Genomic DNA, 21,650 nt, shown 5'->3' with positions numbered 1-21,650 from the left:
TTTTTGCAAATAATAGATTTGCTGCAACATGCTCTGGCTCATTTTATTGAATTAAAAATTAACACATTTCAAAAATATCAAAAATACACCATAATGAGTCTTAGAACTATGGTACAAGAATGATTGCACAAAACTGTAAGACATGAGCCTACAATCTGCCTGACATCCAGTGGCAACAGTGAGAGAACCCCTATAGCATCTGGGAGAGGTGCCTGAGATTTAAAATACAAGGAGCTTATGCTGATTTGCACCAAATGAGGGAATCAGAGCTGGTTTGACTACAGCCACTTTTCTTCATTTAGGAAGTGCTTACCTAACCATTGGGCAAAGTCTCTAACTGGAGAGAAAGAAAAAGTTGTGTCTATGATTGGGGAGTCTGCAAGTTTCCACCCCGAAAAATAACCTCCTCTTAAGAAAACTTGGGGTAAGCTCTACCATCAGGGAGCCAATGTTCTGTATAGAGCAAGAAAAAGAAATTCAGAGAAGAGGTAGATATGGGGGAGTTTTCTAAGAGAAAGCCCCAAGTTCCAAGGAGACAGAGGAAGACTTAGGGAGAGCAGAGAGGCAGGAGATGGGTCAGATTAGGGATGTTGAAAGCATCAGTGAAAAGGTAAATGATCTGGGAGATGAAATTTCTGAGTGTAACTTGGGCAGACCATGATGGGGGTAGCCTTGCCAGTCGCCCCTGGAGCTCATACAACCTTAGGCAGGGCGCATTACTCTCGCTACTGAGAGCAGAGGTGCCAGCAGTCGTCTGGCACTTCCCCTGATTCTATCCCACTCACATAGATGTATTGAGTGGAACACTGATTATCAGCTCTTAGAGAGAGACGATTTTTTTTGCTGCTGCTAACACAGAAGCTTCTTTCTTAGTTATGCATTTCTCTCCCCTCACCTCATTCTGAGTTCAGAGTCAAGACATTCCCATGGGCCATATATTCTCCTTGGAATGATTCCATAGGTGATGGAGCCCATGTTAGTGGCCCCTGTTGGAATCTACCAGAAGTGACTATAAGAAGAAAAGCCAAAGGGTCTCATTTCCCTGAACCAGTAGGATACACCAAAAGCACACTGCTCCAAATTGGCACAGTTGCTTTACAGTGCCACCCACCCTTTCTGCCTTCCTTGAAGAGAAAGCAGGCTCTCATCCTCATTGTTCTTTTTCTCCCAAGATGAACAAAAGTGGCAGCTTATTTCTGATTTATTTACTTTAAGACTCATTCTCTCAAAGCAGTCTAAATATTATTAGGCCAAAAATGTCGCCTTCCTGAGTGAGACCGGGTGTTCATTACCTTGGGAATGAAGACATTCTCATGGTCAGCAAGTGCCAGGTTGTTACTTTTTCTGTTACTTATCACAGTACTTGCAATTCATGGAGCAGCTGACCCTCAAGTTCTTTCATTTCCCAAGGTGAACTGGTCACAAACTAAATCTTAAAGCTTTTCAAGTACCCAAAGGCCTTTGTGAAATGAAGTCAATCACTCTTTATCCCAGGATTGATGTGAGAACATAAGGAGAAAGAAGTCCATTTATTTCCAGGGAGCAGGCTTTGTTTGCTTCCTCTTGGGGATGTTCCTTGAACACAGATAGGCATCATGTTATGATGTCATCTCATCAAATCCTTACTATAAATTTATGAGGTAGATAATATTATTGTTCATTTTAATTATAAAGAAACTGGGGCTGAAAAGGCAAAAGTTCCTGCTATGGCATCATGCAAAAGGTCCAAAGGTAACTGAGCTGGGATCGGAAATGAAGCTATCTGGCTCCAAGCACTTGGGCCTAACTCCACTCCCCTCATCAAGCTGTTAGTGTACCTCAAATCCAGGAGTTATAATACTGAGCTCTAGAATTTTTAAACCTGAAATTCCTCACATAAAGGCTAGATAATACTGCAAAATATTAGGAAGCAACTCTGTTCCAGCAAATGCACTGTGTTCTTTTTGTGGAGAAAACAGGAGCATAGAGACAGTTAATGAAGGGGTTTATGGAATTTTCTGGGAGGATCCATAATGCCAGGCTGAAAAAATCCCGAAGGTTTCCCTGGGCAAGGACTTTCTCATGGTTTTCAGCCTGCGTGACTCTGGCTTACGATCACAGCACAAATCCACAAAATAGTGAAACGAGTGAAGGGAATCCTAGAGGAGAAAGAAACAACTCAGCAAAATGATAAAGAGAAAGCAGAAGTTGAGGTCATGGGAAAGCTTTGAAGAGTAAGATAGATGAGCAAAAGGGAAATAGAAATTCAAAATAACAAAATGCAAATCAAAATATTGAGCTGAAGTGTTGATTGTAGATGGTATCTAAATAGTAGAATGAACTTTAAATGAAATGATGGATAATTTAATGAAAATTAAAAGAATAATACCACAGAAATGAAGCACTGAAAACAAATTGATAGTTTTAGGGGCAAGAATAGAACTCAAGATTTTTTTAAAAAGTAAATTAAAAAACAAGGACTGGGATGTAGTTCAGTGGCAAAGCGTCTGCCTCGACAAAGCCCTGGTGGGTTCGACCCCCCAGTTCCAAAACAACAACAACAACAACAAAACCCCGAAAAACTAAAGTGTAGGAAAGATTAGGGGAAACAAATTTACATAGACTAGAGGGGAGGTTGCAGGGGAGGTAAAACAACTGCGCATGGATCACAGTTGTTGTTGGGGTAAGGGTCCAGCTTCTGAAAGGCACAGAGTTGCCCTGCCCTGAATCCCGTTCCCAGACACGGGTGTTCTACTAACAGGCCACTTTTTTCTTGCCTAACCTCAAGCGGCGACCGACCAAAGTGGAACTCAGCCGTTGTGCTCGTCTTCCCTCTGCTGGCCGCTCTGCGGAAGTGCATCCAGAAACTAGCTGACCCGCAGGGGAAAGCAAGCAGAGGGTGTCAGTGTGACTATGGGGCAGGGTGAGAGGAGCCAGAAGCTTTCAGAGACAAGACTAGAGGGGGCCAGGTGGGGGTAAATCACGAGGGCACTTGGGAGATTGCAGCTCGTGAGAAAAGAGAAGGGGACTCTATGTGACAGATACTTGCAACCTCCCCTTTCAGGGCGCCCTGTTCTTGGTGAATCTACTACTCAAGTCCTGAGGGCATTGTGAAGAAGTTCATTCAGAATTTGCTGAAAGAATAACTGAATATATGAGACAGAGGCTGTGACAATGTGCCACTTATTGTGGGGGTAAGGAGGGAGGAGACCATGGTTGGAACAAGTGATAATTTAACATGGATGCAAGTTGTGCTATTATTATTATTATTGCTATTTTTATTCATTGCTATCGTTTTCTTTGCACTATTTATTGAGTACTTTCAGTGTGTCAGGTACTGTGCTCCAACCTTTAATATATTTTTGGTTCTCACAAAAATCTTGCAGTATCCATGTTCAGATTTTCTTTTTATATAGAATAGGTTCAGAAAAGTTAAGTGTATTACCCACCATCTCACCAAACTGTGAATGGAAGACCTAAATCAAACCAGAGGGTGTGCCCTTTCATGATGTTAGAAGAAAAGAGAAATCTAGATTTTACATGAACAAACAGAAAATACTGTCCCCATCTTATATCAACTTTGGCTCCTTACAGTATTAAATCCCCATGCCAGACCGTAGAAATCCAAAACAGGTGTTTAGAAATAGGACCATCCTATTATGTAGGCCAACAAGGTCTATAATTTTATCTTAGGTACCTGGGTTGGTTAATTTTGGTAACATGGGACTCAATCTGGACTATTTTTTTTAATGGTTTAGACAGCGAATTTTAATACCTCAAGCAATATTGTCTCTCTAAGAAATAATATTCTACCAAAATCCACCAAATTCCAATGGAAAGTAGTTTGTATCGTCATATTGAATAATTGACTAAAACTTGGTAATTGTCATTCATGGATAGTATAACTTACTTGACTATATATCCTAACTATGCAGACTTGAATATTTCAGAGACACAAATAAGCACAGTGGTTTTTTTTTTGTTTGTTTGTTTGTTTTAAGCAGGGGTCAAATTTAGTTTGGCTTCAGAATAAAGATTGACTAAGTATAGAACAGTTGGATGGAAAAATATGGTCCCAGTTCTTTAAAAAATTCCTGATTTGCTTTATCATTAGAGTAATATAAAATCATTTAGAAAATTAGAAAACCCAGAAAAGTAGAGAAAAGAAAACAATAATGTAATTCCAGCAAATCAGATACACATTACAAATACACGCTTAGCATGGGAACATATGATGCCATATATGTATGCAAGCACACACTCCTACAGTTGCTTCCTATCTATCTTTAATTCCAGATGATTAATAATGCAGGTTTGCAGGCTCCTGCTACTATCTGTTTATATTGAATTTCAGTCACAGAAATTATCCCCAGAATCTTCAGGGAGGAGTTTATGAAACTCTGCTCACCTCTCCCACCCCCGGGAATTCTCCAGGTGAGCTGTCCCTGGCATTCCTGGGATACCTTATGGAAGAGTCATACCCTGGTCTCCTGCTCAGCTGCAGACTGGATCCCTGGCTTAGCAAAGAGGCATTATGTTTTGTTGTAAGAAGAATCTCCCTGCCCCCAGGATGGATGCTTTCAGAGGCAGAGCTGCTTGTGTGTTATGGTTTGGAGGACTTGAATGAAAGTGCTTTCTTGGTACTTTTTCGAAATCTGATTTAGAAATGGGTGTCTGGAGGCCCAGCTGAGGAACCACAGCATTTCGGTCTTCACTCGCCAAAGCTCTTTCTGAGTGGAACTCTTTAAGCCTGGCTTCCTATCTCAGGAGGAGTTCTCCTGGGTTGTTCCCAATGCTCTCGTGGCTTCTGGGTGAGGTTCACCCACCAGTGTGTCAAGGAGTCTGAAACCACTGTTACAGAAGCAAAATGGAGATGTCGTAGGTCCTTTTTTAGAAAACAATGTGAAATAACATATATAAAATGATTAGCACATTACCTGAAGCCTAGTAAATACAGTACATACTAATATACCAAAAGATGTTGGCTGTGGCCATTATTTTAAATACAGTTTGTCAAAATGTTACAATAGATGCATTTTTGTCACTATTCTTTAAAATAACATTTTAATAAATCTGTATTATTTCACAATCTGAATTTAACCATTCCCTATCTTTAGACATGAAGATTGTCTTCACTTTCTATAATGAATTGTTACGTAGAAATCTGGGGGCATAAATCTGTTCCCATATCGATTTCCCCCAGATGGCTAGTACTTAGTTAAATGGCTTCACTTCTCTGGGTGCTATCTGCTGGTGCTCAGAGGGTGCAGCAGTTCTGTGCTTCTCAGACCAGCCTCACCTTGGGGAAGCTTCTGGAAGAAGCACTGGCTGTGCTTCCTGTTGTGTTGCTGTTTAGCTTTGTCTATACTGAGGTCTGGGTGGTAATGAAAGAGGGTGAAGCTGAAATAGGAATGTCAAAGAGGCCTGCCCCTGGGCCACCACATTAAGCTGGAATCCTGCTTTTATTGTTTTCATGGAGGTGTGCGAGCTGTGTTTGTGGGACCTGTGGGCACTGCTCTGGTAGACTAAATCCTGGGAACTGCAGATGGCTGGTTGGCTTCACCTGTTTCCACTTTGCTCCCAGTGCCTGCTCTCCCTGTGGTGACCATGCTCACTGCTGCCCAGGACCTGCTCTTGTGCCGCATACACTTTGTTGTTGGTGGCCACTGGGTCAGCCAAGTGTGGGTGGTATCTTAAGTCCTGGAGTAAGTGCCTCAGCAACTTGCCTTGCTTGGGCCAGCTGTTCAAGTGGAGACAGACAAGAGAAGAGAAAGGTGTGTGGGACCCGGGTGTCCCTAGGGCAGAGTGAAACTGACCCGATGCACCCCTTCCCCTGCTGCTGATCACTATTATCCATCATCTTCAGTCAATGACAGCTGTCACAAACTCTCTTTCACCTGTATCTTCCATTCCAAGCAAACCAAAATTTTCTGCGTTGTAATATCAGTACCTATGTAATAGCCTCAATTTTGTTTTTTGGTGGGCAAAGCCTAAAATATTTACTATCTGAAAAAATTGGGTGATCCTAGATTTAGACTGAAATAGAAATAGCTACTTAGATATCTTCTTTAATTTATAGCACAGATAAAGCCATTTAGAATTGTCAACGTGAATTTGAAAATGAAGACTAAATAATGGTGTTGGGTAAGCTGTATAATATTGATTAATGTACATTCTTCCTATTGTTTGTGCCTCATTTTCCTTGTGGTTAATGTTCTCTTGTTCTGAAACAGTGAGAGAGGGAAAGAAAGGAAAAGAGAGAGAGAGAGGAGAGAGAGAGAGAGAGAGAGAGTTTCGGTAACCATAAGCAACACTAGTATCAGAAGATTTGAATACCTATTAAATAACAGAAATCAGGTTACAATGTTGAATGTTCAAGGTCTTGAAACCCTGTTGTTTATAGTTGTGGGAGAAACTCATTTTGTGGGGGAAATCTGAGATGATCAATCATTGAAGCTTCAAATTAGTTTATTGGTCTTACCTGTAATAACATATAAGATGTCCTCAATTTCTATGTGTATTGTATTTATAATGTTTGTTTGTAAATTAATAAATTAATTGATCTTTTTGGTACTGAAGACTGAGCCCAGGGTCTCGCGCTTACTAGTTCTACTACGTAGCTACATCCCCAGCTCTTGGAAGTTAATTGTTTGGAGTGCATAAAAAGTATAGGAAAAACTTTAATTTACTATATACTATCCATATGCAGTAAAAACAGTAGAAAACAAAGATGTTTACCTAGTAACAATTGCATAAAAGAATTAAATTTAACATCATGATTGTATTGAGGAGGTGTGCTTGTAGAAACAGTATGTTCAGTGGACATGAAGATAGAGATGGGCATTGTGAATGCAGGGAGGATGGAAGGGCATTTGGGGGGTCTTCAGCCTGGAGAGTGGGAGCAAGGAAAAGGCCTGGTGGTGTGCAGCTCTGAATAAGTAAGACAGGTTTGTGAGCTGACCCGTGGAACTCAGGGAGTGCTTCTATTTTTGCTCCTCCTTTCTGATTTAGGCTCCTCAGCAACCTGGTGAAGCAGAAACCATCTGCAACAGAGGTGCAGTTCCAGTCAGTACTTGGGGACTTTATGCACCTGGTGGAGATGTGCTGCCATGCAGAGAAAAGTGATATGTGTTTTCAGAAAGAGGTATCGTGTTTCCTTGTTTATTCTTTTAGTGCTCCTAGGTATGATTAAGGGAAAAAACAAAACAGGAATGTTCCTGCAAGACAAAAACCCTTCCCTATTATAGCAATCATGAATGGGTTAGGAGAAAATCAGTCTAAGTGGATTTGAGTAATTGATTACATTTCATCTCAGGATAGTTTAATATTTATGTGTATTTGAAGAAATGTGGCATGAATAGAGATGCATACAGCAGTCATGACACCAGACAGGCTGGGGATGTTTAATATTGGGAGTGGGAAGAAGGAGGATGAATTGGTCAAACTGTAGAGAAATGTTGTCCTTGAAAAATATAGAAGAAATTTTTCTTTTTTTTTTCTTTTTTTTTTTTTAACAAAATTAATGAAAAACCTGTCTGGGAAATCTAGAGTTTTGTTTAAGAAATGTGGGGTTACAATCAGAGTCACTAACTATGTTTGCAAACAGAACTAGGGAATGAAGTAAAAGGACTTTTATTTTCTCAGTGGTTAGAAGTTCATGAGAGTAGAGTTGAAGAACAGACCGGAAAGAGTGCTGAGAGGGTAAAGAGGCCTATGCATGCACACACACCAAGCTAACTACCAGGAGACTATTTTCTGTAATTAATCTAATTGTATATAGTTAGCAGGTAAATTATTTTTCACAAGATGGTAAATTATGCAACTTAAATTGCTAAGAAAATCGTGGTAGGATGTGTCACCGCAGATTCATGTGAACTCACCAAGGGGAATCCATGCAGGAGTACCTGGGTTGGACTGCTCCATCAGGGACATGCATTCAGAAGCAGAAGTTCAGGTACACTAGGTGATGGCATCTGAGTAGAGGAAGGTGAGTGTGTAGTTAACAAAAAGAGAGAAAGTATGTTGATGCTTTGGCAAGACAGGCTGGAGCTGATTAGGAGTAGGGAAAAGTTTAGCGATAGCCCTGGATAATACTTTCAAAGGTAATAATTTTCATTATTGCCTTAATTACCTTCAGTGGCTTCTTTCTACTGTTCAGCTAAACTTTACATGTGTTTATGTTGACTGTCATGTAGGTACAGCTTACAATGGGGCTACATCCTGATAAACCCTAAGTTGAAAACGTCACAAGTTGAAAATATGTTCAATACACTAACCTTCAAACATCGTATTGCAGCAAGTCAGTACACTGTAGAGCTTGGTTGCTTGTCCTCATGATTGTGTGACTGATAGGGTGCTGTGGCTCACTGATGCTGCCCAGCATCTCTAGAGTATAGCATAGCATATCACCAGCCTGGGCAAAGATCAGGCTTAAAAGTTCAAAGTACTTTCTACTCAAAGTGTCTGGCTTTTTTTTTTTTTTTTTTTTGTGGTGCTGGGGATTTGAACCCAGGGCCTTGTGCTTGTGAGGCAAGCACTTTACCAACTGAGCTATATCCCCAGCCCTAGTGTCTGGCTTTTGTATCATCATAAAGTCAAAATATCCTAAGTCAGGGACCATGATTATAGATTAATCAAGGACAGGCAAACTACAGCCCTCAGGCTAAATCAGTCCTACTTCCCGTGTATATTTCAGTAAGACTTTGTTGGTAGATAGACTGCCGTGGTTTAGATATGTTAGAATGTGTTCTCTAAAGGTTCATGTGCTGGAAGCTTTGTTCCTAGTGTGGTCATGTTGAGGTGATGGACCTAGTGTTAGGGGTTGGTCATTGAGGGTACCACTCTCAGAAGAGATTAATGTAGTTGTCCTGGAACCATGGTTATTTGCTACAAGAGCAAGGTGGTCATAGAAGAATAAGCCTGGCCCTTGATCTTTTCTGGCTTCCTGTCTTGCCATGTGGTCTCTTTCTATATACTCCCACCATTATGTTATCTGCCATGAGATTCTCACCAGAGACCAGACAGTTGGTATGATCTTGATCTTTCAGTCTCCAAAACTATCAGTCAAATAAATCTCTTTTCTTTATACATTATCCAGCCTCAAGAATTTTGTTATAGCAAGAGAAAGCAGATGAAGACAGATACACTCACTAATTTATAGAATGTCTATGACTGCTTTCTTGCTACAGTGGCAGAATAGAGTAGTTGGGACAGAGAATATATGAACTGCAAAACCCCAAATACTTACTAAATAGCTCTGCACAGAAAATGTTTGCTAACCCCTGGACTAGTGCAAAATAAATATAATCACTAATACTAGAGTCTATTTGTTTATTTTAAATCATTTTTAACTTTTGTAAAGCATTCAGAAAACACGTCCCCACTTGAGTAACAATCTCCTATCCACTCAGATAAATACTTCCATTGAATGAACTGTGCCTGCTGATTCCCAAGGGAATGTTTTTGGAAGTGACCTTGTTTTTGAGGTTGAATTCTACTTGCTCGATTATTTCATTAGTAGTGTTACAGGAAGATTCCTGTTTGCTTTTTCTTATGCTTTTATTCAAAACAGAAAATTTCAACTTAATGATTAAAAAGGACAAATATTGTTCATTTCCTTCCTCTTCCTTCATTACTTTAGGATCTCTCCCAAAATTCAGGGAGAAAATCGAAGTTATAGAAAGAGTATACTGAGCTAACTAAAATTAAAAATTCAGATAGAAATGCTTTTTATACATAATTATGCCAACCTCTAAAGTTTGGTCAAGTTTATGTTTATGCAATTATTCTAAGGTAACATTTTTCAAAATTTGAGTGTATATCAGAATCACCTGGGGAGACTCGTTAAAATGAAATAAATGTGTTGCACTTGGAGTTTCTGATTCAGTAGGTCTTGGATGGGGACTGATCATTTGCATTTCTAACAAGTGATGCTGCTACTGATTTGGGCAGCATATTTTAGGAAGCACTTTTCTAAGATGCTCCTAAGTAACTCTCAAAAGAGAGCATTACAGATGTCAAGGTTAAGTGTCACCTTATCTTTTTTTCTAATAAATTGTTCCTCCTCCTCTTCAATATTTTCTTATGACTAATTCTTGGTCAGAAGTTGGAACCAAGGATGGTAACAGAAATAATTAAATAATTCAAAATTAACATAATTGTGAAAGAAAATGAAAGAATTTGGGGATATTAAAATGAGAATAAAAAGACTGAATATGTTTAAAATAACTATATTGAAATGCTTAGTATAAAAGGTAGAAATAGATGATGAAAATATTTGGGGATCTTATCGTTAAAAATTTTGGTCTCTGGCTTCTATGTTTGTGGAAGGATTCTGGGATTGACTGTAGTGAAAAGGAATAGTACCTAGGAACTTCCCAGGAGTCTTCATGGAACCATGATCCCAGAAGTGAGGAGCCAGCTGGCAGTCCGTAGGTGCACCAAGGGCTGTAAAAGACTAAGTGCTCCAGAGACTTACAAGGCATTTCCTTTGTAAGGAACAAGGCTGCAGCTGTTTTCCCCCTGATTCTGCCCCCTCCCTACACACCATTTTGTAATCTAGATTGTTAGCTTTCTTGTCAGTCATTGGTCCAATTAGCCCGCGGGCTTTCACTATTTAAGAGTAATTTGCCTACTATTTGCTCTCTTTTCTCTCTCTCACTTTCACTCTCTCTTTCACCCGTGAGAGCAGACACTCTGTCTGCTATAAAGTTTCTTGTGTGAGTTCCCGCGTCCGGAGTGGTTCCTGGGTGCTTTCATCCTTTGTTTTCTTTTCTGAGATAATAACAGTCAATTATGTGAACCTGTTCTGCCTGTTGAAAGAAGTGGGTAGGCCTGAAATCTGTCTGTCCAGCTATGGTTATTGGGAGGGGAAAGCAATTTATAGACAAGATGGAAGCCATATTTTAAGAAGTAAGCCCACAATAAAGGAGAGTTCTAAGGAGAAAAAGGAGAACCAAAGTCAATATTAGAATGCTGGCAAAAGTAAAAAAAGAAATGTAAAAGAAGAAAAAACATCAGGAAACTCAGATTATTTTATTTCTACAGGGTGAAATAGTTTAGGATGGATATAACCTGTTCAACCCATCCACCAGTGAAAAGACATTATACTTTTTGTGAAATAATGTGAATTGTAGTCATTAGCAGGCTCAAGAAGAAAATTGTATTCACAGAAATTCTCTAGTCCACTCACAGAAAATCCTTCCTGTGAGGAATCACAATTACAGCCTGAGACATTAATCTACCAACCAACAGAATATGAGGATATTCTCTTATGATCCTGTACTCTGTTATGAGAATTCTGCTATGAGAATAACAAAGTTAATAAGAATTAGTAGAAGTTTGGACAGGTTGAAATGATGGTTTGAAAATAACATGAAATTTAATGAATGAGAAAAGGTAAAGTTTTGCTGTTAGATAGGGCTTACTTAACACAAGTTCAGGTGAAAAGACCTGTTGGCTTTAATAGTCTATATGTAACAATGAGACCCATGGTTTGTTTGCTCTACAGTCAAAGGTATTGCAATATTGGGATGCATTCCTGAAGGAAAACTATGATCAGATTACACAAACTGATGATCTCAATTTATATCAGTCAGGTCATTTGGGATTGCTATAACTCATTCTCTTATGATACTCTACATAATTTTGAAAATGATGGAAGTAATATATGAATTAGCAAAAGTTCCAACAGAGGAACAAGGTACATTCCTCACTTCCAAGAGACAACCAATCTTAAGTTTTCAGTGTTAGTAACCTGTGATAATTATCATCCTTTTAACAGGTTTTAAAAATGTTATCATTACTTCATCTGGGCTTGGTGGTACATGCCTGTAATCCCAGGCATGTACCAATCTCAGAGGTTGAGACAAGAGGATCACAAGTTCAAAGCCAGCCTCAGCAAAAGTGAGGCACTAAGTTGCTACTCAGTGAGACCCTGTCTCTAAATAAAATACAAAATAGGACTGGGGATGTGGCTCAGTGTCTGAGTGACCCTGAGTTCAATCCTAGGCACCCCCCTAAAAAAATTACCATTACTTAAAAATACAGTGTGTGCACTTACACTCACCTCAACCATCCTATCTGTATCTGCAGACTCGGTGTGTGTGTGTGTGTGTGTTTAAAGTTTTGTTAGTTTTAATTGGTTATATTCTATTTCTTGGTCCTTCAACTTTACTCAGCATCTAACAGACCCTCTGAGAACTAATTAACTTGTCTAAACTTCTTTAATTTCTGTGCAACCTTTCCTATCCTTTTGAAAATGATTCCATTACTTCTACTTTGTCTAGATTTATACATCCTGCTTTGTATCTGTAACATTTATGCCCTTTATTAATAGGTTGCTGCTATAAACTGAGAGCTATTAAACAGTCTATTCAAAGGCATGTTTACTTGAAATATTATTTATAACAGTACCATGTACAGGTTGACACATAGGTTAGTAACTTAACCTGTAACTCTCAAAAGAGAGCATTACAGATGTCAAGGTTAAGTGTCACCTTATCTTTTTTTCTAATTTACTCACAACTACAGAAAATCATGCCACATTTATTTAGTTTTGCATATATTCCAAATATGCAAACTAAATATTTCCTCTTCTATTTTTCCTTTTTGAGAACTTTGACTTTCTATGTTGACAAAACACAAAGCCCCTACTTTTGTCACACCACTAAAATATTTCAGGTTATTTCATAGTTTCTATGACAGAATATTCTATCATCTTTTAAAGCTATATTTTGAAAACTCCTTTGGGTTTATGTTTCAGTTTTAGTTTGAATTGAATTACTTGTAGATCCAATAAGTGGCTCTCCACATGAGCTTTCTTTTCAGTGCAATCCCGGGTAAATTGGACTATGTCTATTATCCCATGTTGTGTTCTTTCTTGAATTCTTGTAAGTTTTGTTGGACTGCATTTTCAAGTTGCCCGTGTCATAATTTTTTTCAGAATGGATACCTTGGAGAAAAACTTTTGGGGTCTGCATTTTTAAAGATTTTTTTTTCATATATTTACCTAAGCTTTTGCTGGTATGCCAGTAGGAGTTCTTTAATTGTAAATTAAATTCTGGCTAACCTAACCTAGGTAAAAATGAATTTATTGAAAGCATAATGGTCACTTCAAGGATTTGTGGGAAGTTTGAAAAAAACCTGGCACTAGACAAGAAAAAAAGCAGTGCAGAAATCAATGACTCGCTGGTCTTTTGCTGCTGATACATATTTTTATGTTGCTATTCTGAGATCCTATTTTTCCACTTTGATATATTGGTCAATATTATTCCCAATTGCTTGCTTTTTTTCCTCCAGAAATTCATCAACATCTCTTACATTGATAGTGCTTTTTATTGTTTTTAAAGCGCTGACAGGGTTTTATTCTCTTTTTGTATATTTTTACTGTAATTGAATTGTGATTGCAGAAGAGATGAGAAACACATTTTAAAATGACACGGCAAATTGTTAAATCCAGAGTATATAGAAAAGGGATTGAAAGCCATGTCACGAGGATATGGAAGAATAGACTGGTAATACTTATCCCAAATCTGAGAGTGGGTGACATGTTATCAGTCCTCCAACAGACACATGATGAAATCAAACAGTGGAAAATTTGAATTCAGTGTAAGGAAGATCTTCCTTTTCTGCCCACCACATTCCCTCACAATAGTCCATGTTTTATGTAACAAAATCTTGCATGGGCCTTGTCTCTAGCTATGGAGTTATCATCACTGGGTTTATTTCATTCAGGGCCATTCTCATTATTAAGACATTTTCTTGGAGGCCTTCCTTTTACCCTATCTTAGCCAGAAACTTTTCTTTTTACATTCGTTATCATAACAGAAATTTACCAAGGAATGACGGGGTGAGTGAGGTCAGCAAAGACTGATGTGGGAAATTATTGTTCAGAGAAAATGGACAAGATTAAATATTGAAGGTTTTGGGTTATGTTTTTAAAGAACTTTCCCATGAAAATTGATTTAAAAAGTCATGGATTACCAAAGAAGCAAGAATGTCTTAAACTCCAGAGGCATTTTAAAAAATAAGCCTAAGTAGATTTTAAAGTGTGTAAATGATTTTGTGTGATACTGTTTGCGAGTAGGAAGAAGGACTAAATTAACAGTCTTCCATTTCCCACAGAGTCCCAGGGACTCATAATATTGCTAGTCAGCTGGCCCTGAGTGTGTGTATACCTTACCAGTGACATTCTGGGGCTCCATTCCTACTTTAGCTAAAGATCTCACTATTATCTATCTGGGTTGCTGCGAATGATTTTTATTTGAATAAAAACTGTACAGGGAAAAATTGAGGAAACTGCTGAACTGAATATAGAGGTCTATACCAGTCCACATGCAGCGGTGGAAATGTGTGATTCAGTGCTAATGCTGGTGTCCCTGTACCTCACTGAGTGGTGATGGGTACCAGACTAGACTAGTTTTACAATTCAGTGAGAAATTAATGCAGATGATCTATTTTTATCCTGCAACAAGAGTCCAACATGTTTGTGAGGAGGAAGTAAATTTTCATTTATTCCAATTTTTTTATCAAAAAATGGGACAGGGCTTGAAATGAATTGAATCTTTATGCTAAGGGACTAGGTCTGTGGGAAAGTCGAACACCTTGAGGAAAGGGTATAGTAGAGCCTATCTGGGGCATATGACAAGTAAGTCCCAAAGATTTTTCTATTTGAGGATCATAGTTGTTTAGTGTTCTCATTTCTTTTCTCTTCAACCCCTTTACATTTGTGCTTATTTGTTTTTTTCCTTAGGGGTCAAAACTGATTGAAAAGTGCCAGTCTGTCTTGGAAGGCTAAGTGATGCCAGAAAATGTCAATGTAGATCCTTGCCGAGATGACCATTTTGTTTTGCACGAATAATGAAACTCATGTTGATTATTGAAAATAACAATTAACAAGTAAATCTTTAGCTGCTCACAATGTTACAATGTTACTCAAGAACACTGACCCCCCCAAAAAAAAAAAAGAACACTGACCCAGTGTACACTAAATATCTCCTTTCTACCCAGCAGAGAAAGCTACTTATAGAAACCCACAGACAATCCACTCTCATTTCCCTTCTCCCTATAAGTTTTTGTTTCTTGAGAGCAGCAGCAGACTCATGAAATAAAAGGGCTTTCGAAACCTCAGGTAGAGGTAAAGGGCTGCCATGTCTAGTTGGGAATAGGCTACTGGGCTTCCACCAGGAAAAAGATCCCAAGGGCAACTTGGAGTTCTGTCTATACCACTACTGAAAAAGAAAATCAGCAAACATGCTTTATCATAAAGTTACCTTCACAACTGACCTGTACTCTTTTACCTCAAATTTTACTGACATTGGTAGCATGGGCTCCTAATATATTTATATTAATTTGAGCTTTAGGTTATGATTAGTCTTTCCCCTGGAAATCCTCCTGTAACTGACCTAAAGAATTTATAACTTGAACTGATTTTTAATTTTACCAGAGTTTTTGTATAATAAAATAATTAGTACTATTTACTTTCTAAATAGATGAATTATTTTGATTGGAGAAATACAGAGGAAAACTTTGTGGTTATGATGCTCTTTATTTGATTTTAAATATTGCTTTTCTTCTCCACAGTGATTTCAATATGGTAATACATGTTAGAGAACTAAATCCAATAATCAATCATGAACTTCATGATGTGTTCAGTGCACTGTGCTAGATACTGAAGGGAATAATACAAAAATGAATATTGTAAGAACAAAGTGTTAATGAATTTATACAAGATAGAAGCACATAAAGGAATTATAATAAAAGGCAAATTTCACATTTCTGTTGTTACAAGAACAGTATAAACTGTCATTGTGGTGCATAGGAATTTGAGATCACATACTGTCACAGGAAATTCTATTGGAAGAAGTACCCTTAGCCCAGCTTTAGAAAGTTGAAACAGTTGGATTCAACAGAGATGTGGGGAAGGTCTTCAGGGAATATGAGTTATCCATCTGGCTATTTTTAAGACAGGGATGAAGTAATTGTGGACAATAAAATTTAGTGGAACATAAAGCTACAAGGGTGGGTGGGGATATCCGCTAATTTAACTATACATACTATTTATCACATACTTCTTATGTGCAAGGTGTCAGCCTTTATGTGTATTAGTCGCATGATTCCCACAACTGTCTAAGGGAGGAAGTACAGTAGATCCTCCTTATCTCTGGATTCTGCACCTATGGATTCAATGAACTGCAGATGGAGAATATTTGAAAATCAATGGTGTCTGTACTGGACATGCACAGGCTTTTTTGTTACGCCACCTGCAATTTCCTTCAGTGCTTGATAAGGATTCCACTGAGTAAAAAAGATGTTTGCAAAGTCTCATCTCATTGGGAATTTGCGTTGTGGGCTTTCCTTCCTTGCTTGCTTAATATGTGTAGGTTTACTAATAATATTTTATGTGTTTTCCCTGAAAATAAGGGTCTTAACAGAACCAGGGTTAGAACATAAAAATCAGACTTCTTATGGAACAGTGATTTCAGATTTACTCATTTGCTATGAAATTCTGAGTAACCAAGATTGCTGTGAGAAAATATAAAAACAGATTCTAGCTGCCGATCCCCTGTTGACTACTCTCAGATGACCTGAAACACTAGGCAAATAATTCCAACCCCATCAGGAAGGAATAACAGGAACAGAAGAAATAAAGGGTTCCTCAATGTTAAGTGCTCACAGTATAAGATGATATCATATTTGTTAGCTTAAAATGTCTACCATTTATTAACTACAGCAGTAGTCACACGACTGACATTTATTCAACCCTACTGAACTTGCTTTAACCTTTATGATCAGTTAAATATTAATGTCTTATTGTTTAGTTACAGGTTATCACAAGTAAACAATTACTAGAATAATTAGAATACTTCATTGTCTAGTCTAGTAATGATCATACAAAATATTTTTGTTTTTCTCCTTGTGACTTTTTCCTGTTCTGAAAAAACGTGTGTAACTGCCTACCTTTTAATGTATAAAAAGCTGGTTGGGAAAAATAAAATTTAGAACATAGCATCCATTCCTTGAGTTTGTGTTGCTTTGTTCTCCACCTCACCGACACCTACTCCATCACCTGTGACCACTACAACCCCTGCTAGGGTTGGACCCCGGGACTTTTTCCTTGTCATTATTCCCTAAACAATATAACTACTATTTACAAAATATTTACATTCTCTTAGGTAGTATAAGTAATCAATAGATGATTTGCAGGATATGAAAGAATGTGGGTAGGATATGAAAGAATGTGGTTAGGTTATGTGCAAACACTATGCCATTTTATATAAGGGACTTGAACATCCTCAGAGTTTGCAATCTGAGGAGAGTCTTGGAACCAATCCCCCACAGATACTGAGTGATGACTGTGCTATTATTCCCATTTTTTGAGTGAGGATGCATAAAAGAACTCCAGATTGAAAGAGCATAATTGAGAGCAAGGACCTAACTTAGGAATGCTAAGAGTATGGGTTCTAGAGTCAGAGATGCAAATTCTAATACTTATTTCTTCTACTAAAGATCTTAGCAATCTCCTCACCTCTTCACAGCTGATTTTATCATCTATAAATGGACTTGAAAGAATAATGTCTTCAAGGGATTAAATGTCTTCATTTTCATTAAATGAGTCAATATATATAAAGCACTTAAAATAGTGCCTAGTGAGTGGTAAATGTATTAGATAGAATTATATGAAATTGCTGCTTTTATAGGTCAAATATTGACAATTTCAGGTGGTTCAATTCAATAGATGTTAACATATTATTAAGAAGACAAACAGATGTCATCGAAGGGTTCTGCCCTCCATGGTTGCTTCCTATTCCCCTTTCCTTTCCCATGTACTTACTTCAACTTAAGAGTTACAACTGCTACCTTTTCCACTTCACCAACTGCCTTGCAAATGGAGTTCTTTCCCCTTCAGTTTCTGAAACCAATCTGAACAGCCCCAAATCAGATTCCATAAGAACATTGCCTATCTTTCATAGAGCCATGAGATAATAAAATATACTCCCATGTTAGGGAAAATCAGTTAGCAGAGTTTCTATATTTCTTTAACTACTGGATTAGACTGTGAAAAAGGAGGCATACATATAAAGAACATTTAATAAAAATATTTAATAATAAATATTCAATAATTTACTCATTCATGCATTCACTAATTCATTAATTACTTTATTCACTTATTTTTTTGAGCACATTCTATATACAAGGCACAATATGAAGTACAACAAAGTATACAAAGATGAATGTGACAGGTTCTCTACTGTTAGAATAATATATTATCTAGAGTTTAATTTGCTAAATATATAAATGGTAATGAAATATTTGGACCATCTAAAACAAGGACAAATTGTGACAAAAGCTTACACAAAGATAACTCTTAGACAGATTTTTACCTCAGAAATTGTGTTAGTTGTCTACTGCCATATAATGAGTTATCTTAAAATTTAGCAGCATATCACAGCAAGCCTTTATTCTCTCAGTATCCAAGGATCAGAAATCCAGCAGTGGTTGCATTGAGTTTTCTGGCTCTGGGTCTCTCATGAGTTGTAGTCAAGCTATTAGATAGGGTAAAGTCATCTCAAGACTTGACAGAGCATAGAAGATCCACTTCCACGATGGCCCATTAATGTAGCTATCAGTGGGAGGCCTGGATTCCTTGCTGGCTTTTGGGGGAGGGTCTCAGTGTAAGGTCTCATCAGGTAGGCCTTTCCCTAGGACTACTCAGGCCATGAGAGTTGGCTTCCTCTACAGTAAGAGAAGCAAGAGAAAGAGAGCAAGGAAGAAGACACAGTGATTTTCATAATCTAATCTTCAAAGTCACACATGTTCCTTTTTGCTTTCCTTTGGTAGAAGCAAGTCACTAATTATTTTAAAAGAATAGATTTTAAATATTCTATAAAGAAATGATAAGTGTGTGAGGTGACTGACATATTAATTAGCTTGATTTAATCATTCTGTAACATATACATATGACATCACATTGAACCCCATAAATATAGAATAACTATTTTTCAATTAAAAGTAAAAAGAAATCATTAAGTCCAGCTCACTTACAGGTGAGGAGTAGGCTTCATCTTTTGAGAGGAAAAGTACCAAAGACTTTATGGATATATTTTTAAACTACCACAGAAGAGATGCTAATGTCTCATTTGAATAATTAATTTGAACTTCTTTTGTATCTAAATTTCTGTGCTTGAGTACACTTACTACTTTTTGTTGGCATATTTTAAATCACAACTTTTCAATTTCCTTATTTATAAAGTAACACTGTCAGTGGGGTATAGTGGTGCACATCTGTAATTCCAGCTACTCAGAGGCTGAGGCAGGAGGATCACAAGTTCAACACCAGCCTGAACAATTTAGTGAGAACCTTCCTCAAAAATGAAAATAAAACAAAATAAATTTTAATAACTAAAAAAGAGGACTGGATGTAACTCAGTGGTAGAGTGCCCATGGGTTCAATCCCTAGTACCACACACACGCACACAAAAAAAAAAAAAAAAAAAGGAAAGAAAAAGAAAAATATTTAACACATTCATTATAGAATGTTTAATAAGTATAGAAAAACTAGAAAGACATGAAACACCCATAATGCTACAATATAGACAAAACTACATTTAACATTCTAATTTTGGTTTGTGTATACACATACAAATATTAGTGTGTGCATGTACAGATACAAACACATATGCATCTTATTGATAATAAATATTTTGTAGTATGTATATCTCATTTGGATACATAAAGAGAATTTAGCTCTATAATTAAAATTTGGAAAAAAAATCCTAATGACCACATAACATCTTCAGAGTAAATGTTTGTCTTTTCTTCTTTAATCTCTTTTCCTATTTTTTGAACATCTAAGATTTTCACTTCTTTCTGTCACAACAAATAACAATTATATTTGAAGACTGTCTTTGCATCTCTATTTCTACATAAGATCCTTCATGTCGAATTATAGGATAAACTTTCTACTAACTTGTCTTCAAGAAAAATTACACCTATTTGTATTTCTATCAGTTGTTGGAGTTCCCATCTCATTGTGATTTATTAAGTAGTTAATATTTCTTAATCTTTGCTAATAGACCTTGTGTTCTGTTGACATGCGAGTTATTATGTCATTGTCTTTCAGCTCCAAGTTCAGTTTGCTGCCTGCTGTTATGAAAATGGGCAAAAGCCCTTTAAAAGTTTCCTTTGCAGTTTGCATGATGTTGTGTTTTGCCAGCAGAGGGCGATGCAGAAACACTGCAGGAGAAAGGGGGCTTTCCTAATTCCTGGGGGCTGGCAGGCCAGATTCCTGGATATAGGATTTTGCTTCTCCACAATTCTGCCCAGAGTGGTTTCCCCAAACTAAGTTGCCAGTAGGGTGCAGCTTTCTCCAGCATCTGTTTCCCCATCTGCTTCTCCAGCTTTTGATTTGGGCAGTGGTGGTCTATCCTGGAGCCCAGTACAGGCCTCTCCCTGGGCTCAAATTGCGGCTATTACATCTCAGCACAGTGTCTGCTTGTAGAGACAGCCCCAAGGAGTCAGCGATCTAGTGTGCTTCTTTTCTGACATTTGTCCCATGCAGCCTCAAAGATGCCCAGGCCCAAATCATACACAGTATTATACTAGATTCCTGCAAATGGCTGCAAATGACTTCTGGTCATTTCTGTATCAGTTGATGATATTTCAGTTCTCTTCAGAATTCAAGCTAAAATAAATTTGAGCTGAATAATATATGAAAATGCCACATTCATTACACATTTTAAATAACAGATATTTGGAATACACAGTATCCAAGCTTATTTCAGTTACTGAAACTAGATTTGAGCTCATTTTAGTCTAAACATGAACCCTAGTTAACCTTATCACTTCAAAAAAAAAAAAGCTTTTTCAACATTTGGTTTTTCTACCAGTTCAAAGTCATAGATGTCATGATCTGAATGCTAGTGCAGACTTTATGCATTTGTCAAATAGTAATCTCTCTCTAATTTTGTTGACATGTTTTAGCAATAGAGGCCTGTATTACTAAACTGTTGTCTCTGTTTTTACTCTCCGTTTACTTTGAAGACATTTTAGTATAATGGCCTTTTCTGTCTGGAATCTGGAAATGAGAAGGAGGAGAAGAGTTTTAAAAATTGAACACAAAACTGTGCATTCAGTCTATAAAAAGGACTAAGTGCCCAGGTGCACGCTCTTGACTTACTTTGCTATTGTTCTTTGAATCTCTCTTTTCTCTTCTTCATTTAATCTTTGAAGAATGGATTCCAAGAGAGAAAAATGAAAGTTAATGTATTGTGCCACCTGAGAAAGAAAAACATACAAAAAGAAAGCAGATCATTTATGAGAGAGGTACTGAGTCAGGAGGGAAGATACAGAGGCAGATTCAGGGTGGTCATATTCATACATCACTGCTAATTTCTTCTGCATCTTTATCCATGAGAAAAATTCGAGCATTGTTTTTGGAAGGTCCTTGTAGAAGCCTCTGCAGTAATGGAATATCTGTCTTTTTTAGCCGTCTCTGCTCTGTAAATAAAAACAAGAATCAACCACAGTCAGGGATCATCCTAGAGAAAAAGAAGAAAGATAATTTTCCCATTCATTTCCTTGCCTCATTTTGGAAGAAATGGACCTAAGGAGAACATATCAGAGGAAGCTCTCACTTGAAACGGTACAGTAGCCTCCCCCTTGGAGCAGCT

General features: G+C 37.6%; 2 protein-coding genes across 5 annotated transcripts in view; one reads left to right on the top strand and one right to left on the bottom strand.

Moving 5' to 3' along the window:
• LOC124994096 (alpha-fetoprotein-like) overlaps nt 1–16,408 on the top strand; it is a 42,383-nt gene extending 25,975 nt beyond the window's left edge. For both annotated transcript variants that reach the window (XM_047565796.1, XM_047565795.1), the window contains exons 14-15: nt 6,991–7,123; nt 14,732–16,408. In XM_047565796.1, coding sequence (XP_047421752.1) covers nt 6,991–7,123; nt 14,732–14,776 — 178 coding nt within the window. In that variant the 3' untranslated portion in view covers nt 14,777–16,408. The remainder of the gene's footprint in view (nt 1–6,990; nt 7,124–14,731) is intronic.
• A 1,746-nt stretch (nt 16,409–18,154) lies between these two features.
• Rassf6 (Ras association domain family member 6) overlaps nt 18,155–21,650 on the bottom strand; it is a 41,192-nt gene continuing 37,696 nt past the window's right edge. For 2 of the 3 annotated variants that reach the window (XM_047565704.1, XM_047565705.1), the window contains exons 9-11: nt 21,359–21,477; nt 21,158–21,255; nt 19,544–21,055 (exon numbers count right to left, since the gene is read on the bottom strand). In XM_047565704.1, coding sequence (XP_047421660.1) covers nt 20,980–21,055; nt 21,158–21,255; nt 21,359–21,477 — 293 coding nt within the window. In that variant the 3' untranslated portion in view covers nt 19,544–20,979. Of the gene's footprint in view, nt 18,715–19,543; nt 21,056–21,157; nt 21,256–21,358; nt 21,478–21,650 lie in introns of those variants that run through there. The other variant, XM_047565706.1, reaches the window with a different exon arrangement.

Source organism: Sciurus carolinensis, chromosome 10, assembly GCF_902686445.1.
Source record: "Sciurus carolinensis chromosome 10, mSciCar1.2, whole genome shotgun sequence".
Taxonomy (NCBI): Eukaryota; Metazoa; Chordata; class Mammalia; order Rodentia; family Sciuridae; genus Sciurus; species Sciurus carolinensis.
Note: the sequence above shows the minus strand (reverse complement) of the source record. Positions and strands in the feature narration are given on the sequence as shown.